Source organism: Haliaeetus leucocephalus, unplaced genomic scaffold (genome assembly GCF_000737465.1).
Source record: "Haliaeetus leucocephalus isolate CR32 unplaced genomic scaffold, Haliaeetus_leucocephalus-4.0 Scaffold284, whole genome shotgun sequence".
Taxonomy (NCBI): Eukaryota; Metazoa; Chordata; class Aves; order Accipitriformes; family Accipitridae; genus Haliaeetus; species Haliaeetus leucocephalus.
In genome coordinates, this window is record NW_010972720.1 from 8,888 (window position 1) to 30,082 (window position 21,195).

Here is a 21,195-nt window from a genome sequence, read left to right on the forward strand (position 1 = left end):
ATAATATTTTCAGGAAAAGGTTGGGAAAGAGACAGAGACAAAAATATGGTTCCATTTGAATACAAAAAAAATTAATTAAATTTAATTTTTTTTTCAGACCTAACTCATGCTAGCTAGTGGCAACTTCCTCAAATATGGTCTGTCTTCCTAGGGCTTACTGCAACTTAAGTTCTGTTTCATAAATTAAAAACTTTGCATCCTGTTCCCCATGAAGCAAAGACAATGTTACGATTGTTGGTTTTCAACAAAACTATATATGCAGTGTTATAGATGTAAAACACCTCAATTAAAGGCTGCTTTCTCCTTCAGCAGATACAAGGAACAATTTTTCCCGCTCCAAATTTTAACCCTATTACGGATGCCCAGATGCTAGGAGGAGCACTACAGGGAATTAGTGAGTATCTTGATTGATTCTAACACATCTTTTTTTTTTTTTCAGAAAGCTCTCATAAAATAACAAGCATTAGGCAAAATAAAAACTCATAAAATTTAAAGTGTCACCACGTATCTGTTGATTCTTCAAGGTATCACAATAAGACACGCTGGTGATGTCCAAATAAATCATGTATTTGCATTTTACAGGAACTAAGAGGTGATTAAGAATAATCCAAAATCTATACCAACACTTATAGTAATGAATGCTTTCCTTGAGGAAAATAAAAAGAGAACAGAATTCTGTGTTATGTCACTACAGTCAAGGTCAACAAAGGAAAGGTTTTTAATTGTAACTTCAACAATTAACTATTACCAGGGACTGTTAAGTCTTTTAATTAGTCATCAAGAAATAAAAAAAAAAATGGAGCAGAAAGTTTAAAGAATTTATTATCTTTCACTTACGAGCAATTTTTCCTTTCAGTCTATGTACAAAAAAAATTTTTGGTCACCCATGCATTTTTTCTATATTCAGATTTTTGTGTTTTCCTGTTGAACATTGTTGGTATTGCTGAGGGTCAGAAATCTGGTTTTTTTTTTTTTTTTTTTTTTACTATCTGAAACATCTCCCTCACATTACAATTGTTTTCTACATCAGAATTTTTATAGGGCTCGGGCTTCTCACAAGGTTGTACAGCTCCAAATCTTGCATTCTGTTTTCAGTTTCTTCAGTGGAAATGTGAGGACTCAGACTTAATGTCAAATGAACCACAATGAGTATTATTAATCAAGGGGAACCTGAAGTAGCTTTTTGATTAGTTGGCTACAGATGAAAAGTTGTAAACATTTTGCTAAACTTCAAACAGTACTTTTAATGCAATGTTGCTAACATGACAATGCAGAGACGATTCTCTTCATTTAATACTGTAAATACAAGCGCATTAACCTTACTTTTAATTTACCTATCAAAGTTCATGGAACAAAGTTCTAATTTCAAGGACAAATAATAAAAAATGGCAAAATAAAAAGTTAAGCTTCACAGGAGTTTTAAGTCTCCATAGCCTTTACAGGCACTGACACCCTGACCATGAATATTGCACACGACATTCATTCTTGTGAGGAGGTTCAGTCACACATGTTGTCCCACTGATACCAGTGGTATTACACAAATGAATAAAGTTATTTAGGTTTTTAAATATTTCCTGAATCTTTCTTAGTTTTTACTGTAGAGACTATATAAACTGTACAGATTCCTAGTGATAATTTTCTGAAAATTAAAAAGAAATCCTTATGCACAGAGTTTCAGTAATAGTTTCATTTTGTGAGTTTGATAGAAATGAATCAGACTGATGTCAAATCAGTGTCTTGCTAAAAAGCTGGTGTTACTGTGGCTAGATGATCCAGAAGAAAGAGAACTAAACCTGATGTATAATGAGCTAATACAGACTTCCTCTGCCAACTTAAAAAAGCTAAATGTATTCAAAGTCCAATTACATTTGTGTCAAAATGGAACCTGTCAGTTATAGATTATGTGATAAAATCTGCCTTACAAAGCTGTAATAAGTACAGAACGTGTGTCTGTAACATATATACAGACATGTATGCCTATGTAATAATGACTCGTAGAAACCTGAGAGACTAGTCTACTCCACTCAGATGTTAGCTGATCCCCGTGCTTTCCAGCCTAATTCATCTCTGTTACAAGTGTGATAAAGGCAATTGATTTACACTTGGAGATACATTTATGCCGTAATGTCATTAAAATGCTCAGCCATCTGAAATTACCAAAAGCCAACTTCTGGGATGGAAAAAAAAATTAAAATTATAAAATAATTTTCAGAATATGTTAATCTTTATCTTCTTTTTCATAAGCAGTAAATACTGATTCATTATAGAAGTTTAGCAGTATGCTTTAGCCATCAAGCAAAAGATCATAGGTAACCTTCAACAAAATGCCCTTGGAAATTGGTTAAAATATTATATTTTTTAAAACTTCATAACTTATTTTATATAGTTCCTCTGAAAATATATATCTTTCAGTTTTTCAACAAATGGTCTGACCATAATTTGTCATCCCCATAAAAGAGATCCCTAATCCTGAAATGACAACTTAATCAATATCAACAGGGCATACAAGTATGACTTCCCAGGCTCAGCCACAAATTCTGCTAGTGTGCCTACTTCTGAATAGATGAAAGCTTCTATCTGTTTTATTGATGCTTTCAAATCCATTGAGCTTGAGAGAGATGGTGATGCATCTAAGACTACTTCACTTTTTGTTGGTATTATACCAGCAAGTAGAAGGTACATATGCACGGTAAATATAACTGATGTTGGTAAATACCAGTGGGTTATTAATTTGTTGATCTATTTTTTTCAAGAAATTAGGATAATGTTCTTGAACAAAGCATGAACAATCACAGATGTAAGTAAATAACAACACTTCGTTAATTTAGAGTCTGTGTCATGCTTCCTTTACAGGTTGTGAAAAAGATGTGTTGATTGATATCCTAACACAGCGTTGCAATTCACAGCGGCTTATGATTGCTGAGGCATACAGAGACATGTATGGCAGGGTAAGACAGAGCCATTTTGTACTTTCATTACTTCTATCTCTCCTGTCTCCAGTGCGGTTGGTCAGCCCTTCTCTCAGGTCAGTCACTGGAACCAAAAGCCTGGCAGACAGCTGGCTGGCACCAACAGATTGACACACAATTTCGCTCACGTAACTATCAATACCTCTGACAGTTTCAAATTGTCATTTATATAGCAGTAGAAATACTTCTGCCACACACAAAGTTAAAAAAAAAGGACATGAAAAGTTTCTTCTTCTATAGTTCATTCTACTCCTCTATTGACCAAACCAGTATTTCTGGACAGACTTTTTTCTTCCTCTATGGGCTTTTGGGGGTTTCTGCATTACTTTTTTCAAGTCTTTGGAATACATAATAAAGTAGTATTGTATTTGGCTTGAAACACCAAAGAAAAACACCATATCAACAATTACAGGTAGTTGTATCTTACTCACGCACTGATTAACATTCTCATCTCAAGCACTGACATTCTCAGACCTCATACCATGTAATCCCATCCATATACTAAGCACAATATTCACCTGAGCTGCTCAATGTTAAATTTATGAATCTTTGAAAGGTGTTCAAAAAATTTTAAGACATAAAAAGTTAGCTTTTTTCCTTCAAATATATTTTATCCATATTTACAGTATATAACAAGGTAATTTTTTGTTATACGAGTTCTTAAACATACACAGAAATAGATATCCTCATTCTGTTTCCAGATCTACTATTGCTAATCAAATGACTTCGGGGAAGTAGCAATGTCTGCATTTTCCTCAGTTACCCCAGCTATATAAGGGCAAAAATAACAGCAACTCCTTTTGTAAAATCCCCGTGAAATCTAGTGATGAAAAGTGCTACATGAAACTAGATACTATTGGAAAGCTAAAGAAAAATGCTGTGATTAAATTGCCCAGATGTGCCCTTCCCCTAATAGAAGCCAGCCAAACATTCTAAACAAAATCCAGTTTTCTTCTTTTCCTGAAGTTTGAAAAACTAATGGCTCATTGGAAAATGCCTTGAAGGTCAGCGTAAGCTTGGTATTGAATCAATCAGCATGGAGGACAGCGAGTTTGAAGAAATCCTACCACACAGCCATCAGCAATAATTAGAGCTAGAAATAGTTCATTCAAAAACTCCACATTAACTGCTGATGTGGTAGTCTGTTACACCACCAGTCTGTTAACCAGTAGAACAGTGTATTTTCTTCTTTGGGTAGTCGAGCAGTTTTCCAGACAGCCTTTATGCCACCTGTATACCAAAATACCACACAACTGTTGACCTCTAAATAGGCTGAAACACCCCCTTACTCTTTCTAGAATTGGGGGAAAAAGGAGAGCTGGATTTAATCAGTGTGGTGGGTTGATTTTGTGTTGTTACTCACCTATAGGAGATCACTGGCTTTATTTGGACCGTTATAAAAAAATCAAACACACAATATCTGTGATATTTTAGATGCAGCCTTGAATGGATCAGTATGTTTTAAACAGACCATAGAAGAACAATAACTGAATCACAGGTATCCTTACCTTCCAGAGACTGTGACAATGATTGAAATCAGTGGATCTGAATGATTAAAAGTGTTTTTCTATTACAAGGTATTTATTAGGCTACCATTACCACTACACATGCAAACCACAAAAGTTCAGTGTTTATCCATGCAGTATTTCTCACTGATTTTTAGTTTTACTTATAGAAAACTAAAGCATGTCAAGCTACCCAAAGGTACCTGTGATAGTAAAGCACCCAAGCCCATTCTTTTCAAGTCTTCATTTATCTCCTTAATCACTGGACAGTGCTCCTTCTCTACTCCATCCATAGCAGCTGGCTGGGGTTTTTTAACCTTTTCTCCAGAGTGTTTCAAATGGACCTATCATTTAAACACAGGAAAACATTTAAAAGCTTCATATCATTTTTTATCTTTAATTTCTGCCCTCTGATACGTTGTTGTGGTTTAACCCCAGCCAGCAACTAAGCACCACGCAGCCACTTACTCACTCCACCCCCATCCAGTGGGATGGGGGAGAAAATCAGGAAAAGAAGCAACACTCATGGGTTAAGATAAGAAGGGTTTAATAGAACAGAAAAGAAGAAACTAATAATGATAATGATAACACTAATAAAATGACAACAGTAATAATGAAAGGATTGGAATATACAAATGATGCGCAGGGCAATTGTTCACCACCCGCTGACCGACACCCAGCCAGTCCCCCAGCGGTGATTCCCTGCCCCCACTTCCCAGTTCCTAAACTGGATGGGACGTCCCATGGTATGGAATACCCCGTTGGCCACTTTGGGTCAGGTGCCCTGGCTGTGTCCTGTGCCAACTTCTTGTGCCCCTCCAGCTTTCTTGCTGGCTGGGCATGAGAAGCTGAAAAATCCTTGACTATAGTCCAAACACTACTGAGCAACAACTGAAAACATCAGTGTTATCAACATTCTTCACATACTGAACTCAAAACATAGCACTGTACCAGCTACTAGGAAGACAGTTAACTCTATCCCAGCTGAAACCAGGACATACGTGAAGATGACCTAGAGAAAACACTAATGATATCTCAATAAAGAATTGCCAAATGTCCTTCAGGAATGGAGTTATGATTTGCCATATTTTGTATTCATAGAGAACAATTATTGACTTGCTCACCACTGATCTATCTGGATTTTCTTTTCAAATCCAATATAAACAAATAAATAAATCCCTATGAAAACATACCACCTTTACATTTTTACCTGTCAGCCATATTATGCCAACCTGAAGTGCTACAAAGCCAGTGGCCACAGACCTAAAGATCTAGAACTAAAAAAGCCAAAGAAAACCTCAGATGTCATTTTTAAGAATTTCAATCTCTAAAACTATGAATGATAATAGAAGGGAAAGGCAAGCAAACTATTTTTATATTCCAGCAATGGGCTACAGAAAATTCTGAAACTCGTGGAACATCTTGCTTATACACACACAATTTTAATTTAAATAAATCTGTTAAGCACTGGGTATACTTTATAGCACAAGATACATCAAGATACTCTTGACAGCTTTCCAAAAAACCCACCTAGTTCTACTTTTTGCCATGTGGAAACAGGGGTCAGTACAAATTAGCTCTAATCTAGTTAGAGATTAAACAGGAATGGTGATTTTTTTGCCTCACCTGTGACAGCAGATATACTGAAGTGGCTAATCTGGTTAGTGCTCCATGCAGTTTATTTGATTGATCCCTCAAAAATTTGCTATCATCTTGGGCAGGAACTGCCAAACAGGATGGGATGCATCTTGCCCTGAACTGCAGCAGTTTACACTTCAGAGGATACTTTAGCACCCATCAGTGATAGCATTTCACTGGCTGTGATCTGTATTAATGAATATATTGCATTGGGGAAATGTGCTATTTGGCAGTTCCAGCTTGTGAGTGGTAAACTCTGCAGGACAGAGAAGACAGACAGCTAGGCAATAACAATTTTAGCCTTTTCAGTTTAATCTATGGTAAAACTGTCAGTCCAATCCTCCACCCTCTTAATTTCAATTCAATATGGCAGCCACTATGCCCATTCATTTGACAAATGTAAAGTGTGACGCATTAGAAGGAGAAATGTATAAAAAAAGAAAATAAAACCCTGAACTGGGTGCATTATTCAGACATACCGAAAAGCTTTCATCCTTCTTACAATTAGCCTTCAAGCATTTCATATAGCAGAGACAATTAGGGAATATTGACAACTTAAGAGTTGTCTTTTCTTATTTTTCAATACTTTACTTCCCTTAGTTCTGATTGCAGGAGTAATTTTTAATTAGCATCCATTTGTATTATTAATCCATTTTCCCACAGGCATGTTGTCAGAAGTGAAATGTCTTAATGAATTAATTTCTATTCTGTGTGTGATTTAGTGGTTGTCAAATGCATCTAATGTGCATTCACTGAAGACTGCATATGTTTCTTCATCATAAATTTAATTTTTAATGTGTATATGTCCTCCTTCATTGCTACTTTAGCTGCTAATAATATTCAGATAAGTATCAAAAACAAAGTACAGGCCTGAAAAAGATGCAGCTCTGAAAACATAACAGTTTATCTCATGGGAACCATTTCTGGTACTCCTTTAAATTCAGACTTAGGTCAGAACATATCTGACAGCTACCTAGTGCTGTACAGAAAACATAAAAAAAAAGAGTGCACAAGTATCCTCTTAATCAGAAACAGCAACAGTATAACTAACAAGCTTTTGGCATTTGCAGTGTTTTGAAGGATGCTATCAGGAAAGGGGAGAGTGGGGAGGACATTCTCATCCATTACTCAGCTACCTGGCAAGCAAGTACTGAGACATGTGGGGGAAGAGAGGGGTTCCTTTTTATTAATCCAGCATCTGTCAAAAGTAGTTAATTCAGTTTGAATGTAATATACATAAACTGAAGCACATAACCTTCCAGTAATCCAAAGCAGATATTTTTATGTAGTAGGAGCAATATGGATGATTTTTTAAATTATTCACATAGTGAGTAACACTGAAAAAAGCACAAGTCGCCTGCATTCTATGGGATTTGACTTCCAAAGGTGCTTAGCTCTGACAGATTCGCACAGGGAATATGCCAAGGGAAGCTGCAGATGCTCTGTCGTGGTATTCAGGCTTCCAAGCCTTTAAGTAGTAGTTGCACTTAAACCCTTGAATTTTCTTCTGTATTCTAATGAACCAAAAATCAACAACCCTATGCGGTCTACTGACCTGTGTGTCTATTGCCATCTCATCCCTACTATTAGAAGAAGCATGTACTATCTAAAATTTTAATTTTAGCCAGAATTCATCTTTGACGGTTCATCTTTATTCATTTACAGAGAAAACCAATAATACTTTTTTTAAGCTGTCTTAATGAAGTGTGACTACTGAAATAATCCTGTCTATGTATTTTTTCATCTTTTCAAGGATCTGATAACAGACCTAAAAGAGAATCTCTCTCATCACTTCAGAGAAGTCATGGTTGGCTTGATGTATCCACCTGCCTCCTATGATGCCCATGAGCTCTGGCATGCCTTGAAGGTACTTGTCAAATTCAGAATTGTTTAGAGTTGCAGTCACTAATTACAGTACTGAACATATGTTAAATTGATTTTTTTGACATTTAAATGGTTGATAAACTGCTGGAAGTTAGTACACTGAAATAACATACTACTACATAGTACACTAGGTCATCAGAAATGCAGTGCTATATGAGGTCTATTCATTGGTATGCTAAAACCAGCATAAATAATATCCTTGTCATGTAACAAATACAACCCATTTAACACCTATGGTAAACTCAGTAAATGAATAAGTATTCATACAGGGAAATGTAAGGCCCTGATCGTGCAAGCATTTATGTGTGTTACGAACAAAATTCATTTGAACAGCCAGTGCCATGCACTAAGCCTCCACCTCTGAAAAGACCAGTACTTCCTTAGCAGAACATGTCTTTACATAAACACTTGCAAATTACTCTGTGACAAAGCAATCATCACTCCACTCAAACTGAACCGATTGCACATTTTGAAGAAAATATTTCCTTTTCTTCCCAGGATCTGAGCCTGTGGTCCTTAAACAACTGAAGTTTTGAAACAAACAAAAATATTTTTTCAAAGATCATGTAATTAAATGGTGAAATTCATTCCTGCAGGGCATTGTGGAGGCCAAAAGCACAAATCAGTTCATAAAAGACTTCAGTACATTCTTAGAAAACAGTTCCACTGTTCGCTATTGAAAATAATAATCCTTAGCAAATTCCTTCTCAGGAAATTCCTAAATTGCCAATTCCTGAAAAATGGGAAGGCATATCAGAGGTCAACACTGTTTTCCTCTTCTCTCCACGAATAGTTGCTACTGTCCACTATCACAAATAAGACACAGATTATACGACTCCGAGCAAGGTTATCTGTCTTACATATTTTGAGAATACCTTAAAAAAAAAAAATTAACAGTTTTTTCTTGTCCTTCTGACACTTAAACCAATGCACTTTTTAGAACTAGTGATACATTTTTAGTTGCAGTTGGCATTAAAAGGATTGTGAAATATCATTGGTAGCACTGGAAGCATGACTTTTATAAAAATTATTGACAAGATTGCCAAAGTTATATTTTTTCTAAATGTGGCTCAAGTTAAACTTTCTTATAGTATTCTATCTTGATCTGGATTCATATGGCCAAAGTAAAAAACAGGCCATACATGTCTCCAGGGTCAAACTCAATGTCTTATTCTCCCATTATCCCAAATGCAGAATACTCACCAACACTATACACATGCATATTAAAAGCAGCATATGCAGTGTATCTTATGTCAATTCAAGTTCATAAAATTAATTCAAATCCAGTGGGAAAATACAGTGATTTGCAGCACTGCATGCATGGCTATGAGGCTTCCTTTAAATACCAAGTTCTATAGTAGACATTACAGACTGTAACATTCCTAAATAAATTAAAAAAAAAATAAATAGAGGCACAAAATAATAGTTGTGCTCATATCTACTTCAGGTTGCCTGAACACTTGCTGGGGATGTATGCTCAATCTTTGCATCTGATTTCTTTCAGCAAATCCTGAATTCTTACTAAAGCTCTAAAATTCTTGCCATTATGTTTCTGTCAACACTAGTATTGCTCCATTCCCCACTTGTTAATGTACATGCTGAAATTCAAATTAAGTAGGAACATATTTGAAATACAGGGTGCTAGTACTAATTTAAAGTCATTTTCTATTTAAACAGGTAGACTACGCAAAAGTACACTCTGCATTGCTCCAGCAGAGACTGCTATTCTTTTGTTACTTCTGATAAGTGCAGCATTGCTTTCTTCTAAAAGCTGTGGTTTCTACTAACAACATCTTTTCATATTTACTTCTTTCCACACAGGGAGTAGACACAGAAGAAAACTGTCTAATTGACATATTAGCCTCAAGAACAAATATGGAGATCTTCCAGATGAAAGAAGCCTACTTAATGCGTAATGTTTTTTACAAGGGCACAGTAGCAGTTGTACTATGTGTGCTCTGGATGGATGTATTAGCACACATGAAGGAACTGAACTACAAAAATGACTTCTCAATACTACCTGGTTCCCTTCTCCCTCTTCTATAACTTCTATAACTATATACAAAAGGCTGAAGCAAAATGTTTAAAGTTGAAAATACATCATAGTATTTTTGAAATGTATTACTGCCTATGACATGTGAAACACCTGGAAGCCACATTTGGGCATTCTCAGAAACTTTTGCACTCTTTATTCAAAAAAGTGTCTACGCTGTCTTCCTTCCAAAAGTGTTTACTCAGGCTGGACACTCCACTCACACAACAGCAGCAGTGGTGGGGCTGCGCCCGTGGGTGGGTGGGTGGGTGGGTGGACAGGTGAGCCGGGGCAGCAGCTGAGGCCCCCCGGCAGGACCTAGACAGACCTGCCAGCCCCATGGCTAGGTCCGTGTAGAACCTGCATGGGTTACTCTGGAATAATCACCATAGAAAATGGAGTAGTATTTGCACCTTATTTATTTATCCTTTGTTTGCTAATCTTAATTAGCACTTTTCAGAGCATGTTCATTTGTGATTTAGATTATATGTTTTTGGTTCAACCTAGAATATAATAATGATCTTCAGCAAGATATTGATTCTGAGACTTCTGGTCACTTCAGAGATACGCTCATGAACCTTGCGCAGGTACTGTAAAAAAAAGTAATATGACTTACAGTTCTAAAAAATTCATAATAACTTTTGATACTATTTGAGAAGTCTTAAATTTTAAGATGACCGTGGTTAAAGCTAGTTCAATAGGACTACACTTTAAGAGAGGGGGCGAAAGCAGGAGAGGAATAGAACTTGAATTCCTTCATCTACTTTGACTTTGGCTTTGGCTTTCAGATGGAGGCAAAGGTCAACAGACTATTTTATTAAGACCCTAGATATTCAACTGCTGACCCTCTGCTCACTCTCTCTCATCTCAAAAGGAGTCTACTTGCATGTACAAATGAGACTTTCATTTTTAAAGCTTTGTTTTCTCCATTGTTAGAATATATGGCTCATAATCCAGTCTAGGCATTATGCAAAAAATGGAGATTTATCCATATTTGACTATGAAAGGAAGTATTAAATAGTTCTCTGTTTTAAACTTTATGTTCTTTGTGCTGCTGCATATGCTAAATCACAATATGTTTGCAAGCAGGCAAATGAATTATCACCATCACACACCAACTTTTGCAGTTTTACCAATTTGTACTTTTATGCAACAAAGTTGGTCATCCTTGTCAGATCATGAGTTCCCATTCTCATTGTAGTCACTGTGCTTATTATCTTAAAAATCTTTTGTAAACCAGAATAACAAATAATGAAAAAAGGACTGCCAGGAGATAACAGCATACATAAGGTATATCTGTATTTTTACATATGTTTGTCTGGTGAAAAAGTACTTACTAAGATTTAAAATAGCAGCAGGCTTCACTGAGTTACAGAGATAAAGAGCAGATGTTTCAAATGTAGAAGCTATAACAGGAAATATTTTTTTCTAACGTTGGGTGGTTTTTCCCCCTAATAATGAAAATTCTTCCTTGATTAAAAATGAAGAGCTACAGGTTAAGCAACCTCACTTCTCATCTTTATTAAAACAATAGTACACATTTTACTTGCCAAAAGAACAAATTTAAAATAAATTATCTGAGACATTATTAGTCCTTATTTTCTTAAACCACAGATATTGATAGAGAGGCCTGAAATCAGAAACTTCTTAGCTAACAAGATCTAACTGCTATTTTTCTCAAGATAAAGAAGAGTTGCAGGGAGTTCCAACTTTACTCAGTTATACTGTATACTTTGAAGACTGTTAGTTGAATCATCCATGTTTGGATATGATCTTATATTAAAACTCAGTGATATTTCTTTAAAATATATCCTTTCTAGTTCTAGTACCATGCAACTTACAGAAGATTATTCTATAGCAACATTTCCAATGCATCCTTTAATGCTTTTTTCAGACACTCTTTGCTTTGATTTCTATTAAATCTTGGGATTGATGACACACACATCTGACTACAGATAGAAGTAAATGTGCTTCACATATGGAGAGCAAACTATTCAATTGCCATAGTGTGGTATTTACACAGGTCCACACTGAGGCACATTAGAAGTTATAGGTTATAGTCCTTCCTAAATAAATTAACAGAGTTATAAATTCAGGCTAACTAACATTCTAGTATGAGACAAACAGATTTTTATTCTAATTCTCTTTTTTAGGCATTAATTGAGTTATGATCATTTTCTCCAATTTAAAAAATAACTATACATATTGTGGGATTCTCCAGCAAAACTATGCCAAGAGCAGTCACTGTTAAATGTTACTGGGGAAAGTGGGTGTTTGACTCATGTAGAGTATTACTTAACTTATTTTATTGTTCGTTTGTCTTTCTTTTTTTCCTGTGTTTTCTCATGTATGTAACTTTATGCAGTCATTCCAGCATAATTTCCTTCAAGTAATTTATCTTGTTACTAGGAATTCCACTGTGTGAAATTCTTACAATTTAATTAAAATATAAATTAACATTTTTAACAGGAAGGAGCTACAAATCAGTCATGCTACAAGTTGACAGCCAATACTTAATGTTAATCCTCCCTTTCACATATAGGGTAAAATGACTGTAAATTTTAATCTAAATTGCTTCAAACACATATCATTAAGGCAGTGATTACATGCAGCTTGAGATTGCTGAGGGTTCTGCAACCAAGGCTGATTTGTATCCTTACAAGACAATTATAGTTAAAAAAGCAATTCCAAAAGTTGCGTGCTCTTCTCTTTTTCTAACTATATAATTCAGATCATAGCGTGTTTACTAAGGCATATCAGCTTGATTTGTGTAACCGAAAAACTATTAAATGTATGGGAAAATTAAGTATTCTTCCGTGGTTTATGTATCAATGTTGTCAAACAATTTCCTAGTCTTGAATCGTAATTTTAGACAATGATTACAAGCAAGCAAAATCTCAATTTTTTTGATGTGCTTGCTCCTATGGTTTGTGCAGGGAGAAAAAAAATTGAGAAAAGATTCTTCTGGTAATATGCATATTGATAAGAAATAATCAGCGAATTGCAAATGTTACTCTTATCCTTGTTTTCCCCTCATAGTTACCTATTATAGTAAGCAATGTAACATCTGTAATACTGGAAATGGTGGTGGGATGGTGGTGGTAAGGTAAAAGCTTATTTAAAATTGGACTAAAAATGGGATAGGTTTATCCACTTTGCCCATTTTTTCCTCCCACAAGACCATTTGTCATTCCAGAGTTCCTCTTCTTAGAGGAAATGAAGCCACAATATGACAACTTGAAGATATTTTCTACAGCTGCAAATTCAACCATTGAATACATTGATCCGATCTAAAAGCCCATATATGTTATCTCAAGAAATGAAACATAACTTCATATAAAGACAACTTTATATTCCTACAGTCTTTTAGGATTTAACTTTTGAAGAAAATGTATCTTTTTTTCCCCCAGGGAACAAGGATGGAAGGATATGCAGATCCTTCTACAGCTGCTCAAGACGCAATGGTAAATATAGTCAGATGTGAACTTCTCAAACATAAAAAAAAAAAAGAACAAATACAAACATTGAAAAGTAATTTAGGAATTACTTAAAATCTTTTGCTTTTTTTTTCCTTTTTCTGGTATATTAGATTCTATGGGAAGCATGTCAGCAGAAAACAGGCGAACACAAAAACTTGCTGCAAATGATTCTCTGCAACAAGAGTTACCAGCAGTTGTGGATGGGTAATCCAGTGGTTCAACTGTTTGAACACAGATTGGAAAGGAAAAATCTGCCTTGCTAATAAAATCATGGTTTACATACCAAGAAGCTCAGTGTGCAGCAGGGTATTAGCCTGAAACCTAAGTGTGAACTGTTGGAGCTCTCAGACTCCCACTGATGTTAATGGGATTTTGGAAGTAATGCAAAACTGAACTTTGCGTGATGACTACTGGCAGCTGTAGATAGAACAGACAGACATCAGGATGCCTAATAACAGAGGGAAGAATGCACCATCAAAGAAAGGCATAGGCTATGGCTGCACTGAGTTTATACATGACACAACAGGATGAGGCAAATTTTTCTTAACTATTCTCTTCATTTTTCCTAAGTAACTCTTTGCTATGAGTGGAAACACCTTGGAAGAGGCAGTTGGAGTATTTTCAACAAATGTTTGTATGTGAAAACACATTGCTGTGTTGAAGCTTTTCCCCAGAAGTTTCAAAGACGTTTTTGATGGGACCACTTCAGGGTCCACATTCGCTCTCTCATAATGAACATACACACAGAAACATAATGGGACATTTTTATTTAAAATAGATAATCAGACATAATTACAGATTGCAAGAAATTTATGTGAGATCATCCAGACCTTCCACTTTAGAAAAGAAACCTGTTGTATCTGTTTGGTAACAAGTTTATCACTGTGCAGCCAGCTGTATTTTTTATGCCGACTTCTAACAGTAGCTTAGAACTACTTTGCTGTCATGGATCAACAAATTCTTCTGTCATGACTTCTGTAAGGCTGGTGATGATAGGATTAACATAACGTAACACACCTGCTTATGCTCTACTCTCTGTCTGTAAGAGATTTGAGGGCTCTGTAATGTAGTCCTCCCTAAGTTCTGTAGTAAGCAGTGAGTTGAAAATTTTCCTCCTTCCCTAAAGGAGTAAGCACGCCCTGTATATTTGTGTGTGTAAGTCTGCATACCTGCACTAGCCAGAGAGTGTCCATGTCTGGATACTAACATGTTACGCATGTCACACCATGGCTTCTTGTCACAATCTGTGAATCTCCGGCCAGTTTTAGCCAAGCTAAGCAAGGAAGTTGTCTTAATGACATGACATTCTTACATGTATTGTAAAGAGACGCTGCTAGATAGAGAATTTATTAAAGCTTCCAGTGAAACAGAGGCTTTGGCATGCATTCATGTTATACTGTATACTGGATAACCCAGAGAGAGAATGTCCTGGAAGCCAGGTTTCAGGCTACTCATTTAGATTGCCTTACCTGGAAGATAGAAACATAATGAAACACTGAAAATAAACAGGTGAAAAAATAAACTCAATATTTATAGTACTGGGGGGAAGCAGGAAAAAAAAAGGCAAGTTGATCATTATTAATGAACTAGAATAAAGCAAGATTTCTTCCCCCCCCCAGTTTTCCAGGAGTTCCAAAATATCTCCGGGCAAGACATAGTAGATGCCATTAACGAATGTTATGATGGATACTTTCAAGAATTACTGGTTGCAATAGGTAATGTAAAAATATTTATTTTATACTAGCAGTAATCTCATAATAAATATCTAGTATGGTATCTCTGATGCATCAAGAATATTATTCTTCTGATATTTTTATCCACTTTACTCTCCTATATTGTGTAATTAAATTTTCAGAGATAATTAGAAAATAATATTTGAACTACTTTTCCATGTTTGTGTAAAACTAAAAATGTATATATGCAGCATTAGATTCTGACTGAGCAGAACTAGTATCTGTTCTTTATTTGATAACAAATTTTGTGTGATCACTGATAACTGCATTACCAACTGATTCTACATATATTAAATAATTGACAAAGTTTTCAGGACTTCAGTGGTATATAAACAAGTTCCAAGCTTTATGTGCCTTTGTTTTCCATTTATAGAATAAGGATAATAATATTTCTACAAAGATGTCATGTAAGCATATTCACTGATATTTAATAAGGCCTTCGATGCAACAGTAATGAGTACCTACCCAAAATAAGTGCCAGACTTTTTAAATTGTGAATATAGTTATGGTTGTGAAAACTGGTAGCTTAGTTTTAAGCTGAGTCATGGACAGCACTACCCAGCTTTGTATTTCAAGGAGCCTAAAGCCAACAGAAATTATTTTATAATAATCTTAGGTTTACTTGTTGCAACTCTTCTCTCCTAGTTCTCTGTGTTCGTGACAAGCCTTCCTATTTTGCTTACAGGCTTTATAATGCAATTCACGTAAGTAGTCTTTTTTTTTCACATACCATAAAAAGTAGCTTCCTATTTTTTTGTTTGCTTGATTATTCTTAAACAAGTACTTACAAATCAGTCAGTTCAATCTTTAAGGTGTGATTGTGTGTTTTAAAACTGTTGGTATCTACAGAACTTTCAAAGCAGTAGTGCCTAAGCAACAGTTAGGATTTAACGGTAACAGTAAAAGGTTAAATATATAGATTCCTTAAAAAAAATCTGTCTGGTGTCAATTTTTTTTTTTTTTAATTTAAACCCTTTTTTTCCTATGGATTGTATCTCCCCCTGCTGTGCAGAACTCAATGTGCACTTTTCATACTACGTAATTTTTGTCTCTAGAGATTCAGTAAGTATCACTAAAAATTAAATCATGAATTACTGTTACATAAAAACAAATGGTCATGTTTTCTTGTGGGGCTCAATGTATATACGTAGATTCTTTTATCTTTGTGTGTAAGTGCTAACATACTAAAACAAATGAGTGCCAAGAAGAAATGCAGGTACATGCAAAGAAACATCTACAAATTCTTCTTACTAGAGGTCGCTGAAGACATTTTCTTTTGGTTTTCATTCATCAGTGAAAATAATGATGCGTTATGTTATATAAAAAATAAAGCGCAGTCTTTTAAGCCTAATCTTTAGAAGATGGTCATAAAAGCCAGCCATGGGTAAAATGTGAAATATCATCTGAGAGCAGGAATGGCAAAGATAGAATTCAAGCCAGAACCATTGAACAGAACTTTTCAGCAACACTTCAGCAGTGTCCCAGTATCCTCTTCCAGATGCTGCCACTACTGCTGTCCCCTGTTTCAGATAAACCAGCAACAGTGGCAGCAAAGAACCAAGGAAAATCCTGGGGGCTGAGAGGAAGAGGCAGTATTTTGTCTGAATGATCAAAAGAGGATTCTGGCACGTGACGTGAAAAAGGTTTGCCAAAAGTACCAGGAAATACCAGCTATCAGGAAAAGGGATGTTTCTCAAAGGCCCTGTATCAAGACCGCTTTTCAAGTTAAAACCTCATTTTTAATTTTAGGAAATATCACATAGATAGTTTTCTTCTTTATTATATTCAGATGATGTATCTGATGCAGGAAAAAGTTTTTAATGATTAAGAATAAACGTTTGCATTTTGTTTTAATTAATATTTTACTCTGTTTTATCTAAGTGTTTTAATGAACACAGATAATTCTCAAAAGAAATGCAAAAATTTAAAATAGTGTCTGTTTTTGCAGGGAAGTTATGTCCAGATTATACCAAAAGCTTTTTATATGTCCATTTATAATACAGTATAATAAAACCCACCCAGGATTCTAATGCTTGAAATAATAGTCCGTAATGGTTTATAAAGAAGATTTTAAAGTAGCCATCAAACATGTATCAAATTCTGTATATGCAGTTTTTTAACATATCTCATTACTTGCTTTTTGAAGAAGAAGATTTCAATATCAATGGCTAGTCGATAAAATTATGATTTAGCTTTAAACAATCTAAACTGGTCATCAGCCATCCCAACCCTAAATGTTTTGATTACTTTTATTGCCACTAGATGTCCCCATTCTCCACACAATTACAATATGAAAATTTATTCAGAAAGTTAAAATAAAACACAGCTGAATACAAGCTATGTAAATTCTAAATCAATAGTTAAAAATCTCACTGAATTCACATTCAGCAGCAGTTGTGAAATAGATTATTGGCTTCAGTGTAGTTTGAATGGACTCCACAACAACAATCACAACAGCTACCTACAAACTGAATACCTAAGACTACTGACAAAAGTTCATCAGGTTTTTGTTTTTAAAAGTTTCAGTGCATGGTTAAAACACTGATATATGGGGAAACTCTGTTATTCAGTAACATGAATTCTATTATTTGAGCATGTGAAAATTCTGTAGGATAAAACCTTTGAATGCTTAGACTCCTTTAAAATCTGTGATATCTTTATGGGTAGCCTAATAAATTGGCTTATCTATTAAACACTCATATGAGCATATACGGATGGGCAAACACATACTGTCCAACTGTCACGTTTCCTCTCCTTTTCTTTTTAGGACTTAGGGTTTCACAATAAAACAGTTATAAGGATTCTCATTGCCAGGAGTGAGATTGACTTGATGAATATACGACAGCGATACAAAGAGAGATATGGGAAATCACTCTTTCATGACATTAAAGTAAGTTTTTACAGACTTTTGCATCTGTTCAGCACTGGCACCACACAGACTGTGCCAAGCCCTACCAGAAAAATACAAAGGGCTAATCTCCATTCAATCACTTGGATTTAAAAAAAAAAAAAGCAATGTATAAAAACAATAAGCTATCTTTTCACTGCCTCGGGCTGACTTCAGTAAGTGAGCAGTGAATTCTCAGCTCACTCTCATTCTATGTGTTTTTGTCCCTTCCCAAGAGCAAGAAGAGGATATAAACAGGGCAGGACAGTGAATGCTGAGGAACAGTTTGCATGAATAGTTTCTACACAAATTGATACCATCTTCTTTCACACCGCCCTGCAAGGTTAGGCTGATACCACTTTCATGCAAAATTGAAATAAAAATCTGGTTTTATCCTTGTGCTTAGGTAGTATCAACCTTCAGAAAAACTATTGCTCTTGTACTCTTGCTCTGTACCTTAAAACAAACACTGTTTAATTGTAGAAAAATGACTCTTGCTAAGACACTTTACCTTTTTTATGATGCTATAATCCAACCGTAAGATGTGCAGTAACCGTAAGAAATTGCTCATGATTTTTTGGTATTGAACTTGAGAAGAATTAAACAGGTTTGATCCAACCTTTCAAAGGTAGATTGTTTCAAGGTGCCCATGCAACCAAAGCCTGAGGTATGTGAAATCAGAAAAATCTTGGCCTAAAATCCTTAAGAAAACACTGTAATGTTTTACAAAACCTTACAACATCAGTCTAGTCCTTATCACACACCAGGAAAAGAAAAATTAAGAAAATGTACAGTCACAGAAATGTGGGTTTTTTTCTTGCAGCATTTTGCTTCAGGACATTATGAGAGTGCTTTACTTGCTATCTGTGCTGGTGATGCTGAAGATTATTAAGGAAGAAGAATATGACCTTCGAAGGCTGTACAAATCTATTTTAAATAGAAATTGAAGCTATACACAATACACTAACTGTAAGAGATCCCTATTCTACATAAAAGAACACAAAAACCAGTGCTATACATTTGCTAATACTAAATATTTCTTGAGACAGGAAAAAATTTTGGCAGGAACATGGTTTTATCCCTAGTTCTAATTAATATTTCTGTTTGTATGGTTAATGTAAATTAATGAAGCAAGTAGTAAAATAACTCCACGTAAGCGTATGTTTATCATTTAGTCTTGCAACATCCCAAACATTAGACAATAGGCTCTGGAAGAACCTATTCAATTCCACGCTGGAGAGAAAAAAAAAGGTTTTGCTTTATTTACTTTTAGCAGCATGACTTCTTCCTTTGAGTAGTTTTTTTCTTTTCTTTCACACTTCTTATACCTCATATTCTATGCTCTTGAACACTATTGTTTTAGTTACTATCAACGTAAGCATCTGCCCCAGTCTATTATCAGTCACTCACCAAAGAGTGCTTTTGTATTCTCTTTCATTTAGCCTACGTACTTAATGGCATTTCCCTTTTCCCATTTGAAATGAAAGCAAAAATTAGAATCAAGTATCCCAAACCATTCTTGATTTAGTGCCATGCACTAGAGGCCCCTGGAAGACAAAGCATCACGTAGCTTTGAGCGGAGAAATTCCAGAGGATTAAACGCTGAAATTCTATTTGCGCCTCTCTCATTTTAATCATTAATTGAATACTGACCTTCAGAGCGCTGAGGTATTTCCAGGATGCCCCAGATGGTATAATTCAGGAGTTGACTAGTAGTAGGTAACACCGCACCTCCAAATGAGGCTGAAGGATGCAGCGCTCCTCAGAATACCAGCAAACGCAGTCTGACAGCATCTGGTGACAACTACTACTCCTACCACAACGGGGAAAGGCGGCAAAGCCTGGCTTCAAGTCTTCGTCCCATAGGAAAACGTGACGCTGCTTTTAAGTATCCCGAGCCTATGCAATGCAGCCTATCGATGAGACTTTCCGGCCTGTGTATTTATACCTCCCGTCAGTCTCTTACGTAAACAGACATAAGGGAAAACGTGGTAATATTCACTAAAATAACTGCCCTTTGTTTTCCTTCTGCAGCTACAAGGTTTCCAACTTGATACAGACATTTTAGGGTGTTTTTTTAAACAGGTACTTCCTGCAAGTATGGCTCAGTATGACTGAATAAAGCGCTACTATAAAAACATACGAATACGCTTTTATGCTGTTTGCACCTGTCCCCTCCCTCAGTCTGTGAAAATAATGTGACTTTCTGTGCATCTTGCTTTTTTGCAAATACTGACTTTATGTTACAAACCTACTGATTTACAATAAACTTGACATTTCAGTTGAGTCTCTCTTGAGTTTGACACATTTCAAAATACTTCAGGTGGATAACGTAATCGTTAAGGCAGAACTTGGGAAGGAACGGCTCTGGGAAGAAAAATAAGCCAAGAACAAAACCGAGAACGAGATGAGCGCTCTCCCAGTCTGTCGGCAGTAACAAAACCCTAAGCTTAGGTTGTATCACGATTTTGCAACTGTACTTAGAGGTAGCTAATAACAGCCGTACCTCAGCACCGGGGAGCTACTCCGCTTTAACTCTGTGTACGTGCAGACAGGAACACGGACACCTCTCTCAACCGCGAACGCCTTGTTCACGCGGTGCTTCCCACAGCACGAGGCCCCCTCCCAAAACGCAGAGCGGGAATTCCGCGGAGAGCCTGTCACAAAATGGCGGCGGCGGCGCTAGGGCCCCGCAGGCGTCCCGGGGCGCAGCCGCTCACAGGCCGGGCAGGGGGCGGGCCCCAGCACGCCCCGCCCCACGCCGCCGGCGAGGCGCGGCCGGGCCACCGGTCACACACGGTCAGTTCCGCGCCCCGCCCCGCCCCGCCCCTGTGGCGCCGCCTCACTCCCTTCTTCTGCCCCGACTGGAAAGCGGCGGTGTCAATCTCGCGCCTTCCCCAATCGCCGCCGCGTCGTCTCCCCTTGCCCCTCCCCGGGCCGCCGGGCTCCGCTTCCTGGGAAGCTGGCGGTTGGCCGCGGCGGCCGGACTTCGGAGCTTGCCGGGTCTTCGGCTGCTTCTCCGCGGCCCCTCGGCGGCGGGGCTCGCTGCCGCCGGGCTGGAGGCGGCG

General features: G+C 36.6%; 1 protein-coding gene across 1 annotated transcript; it reads left to right on the forward strand.

The window, feature by feature from the left end:
• Positions 1 to 312: 312 nt before the first annotated feature.
• ANXA10 (annexin A10) lies at positions 313 to 19,386 on the forward strand (the record flags this gene model as incomplete). Its single annotated transcript, XM_010570058.1, has 11 exons — positions 313 to 394; positions 2,854 to 2,948; positions 7,866 to 7,979; positions 9,818 to 9,908; positions 10,536 to 10,615; positions 13,439 to 13,492; positions 13,618 to 13,711; positions 15,127 to 15,222; positions 15,886 to 15,944; positions 18,008 to 18,130; positions 18,951 to 19,386. Coding segments are annotated over 11 exons (957 nt in total), but the record flags the coding sequence as incomplete, so codon positions are not given.
• Positions 19,387 to 21,195: the final 1,809 nt, after the last annotated feature.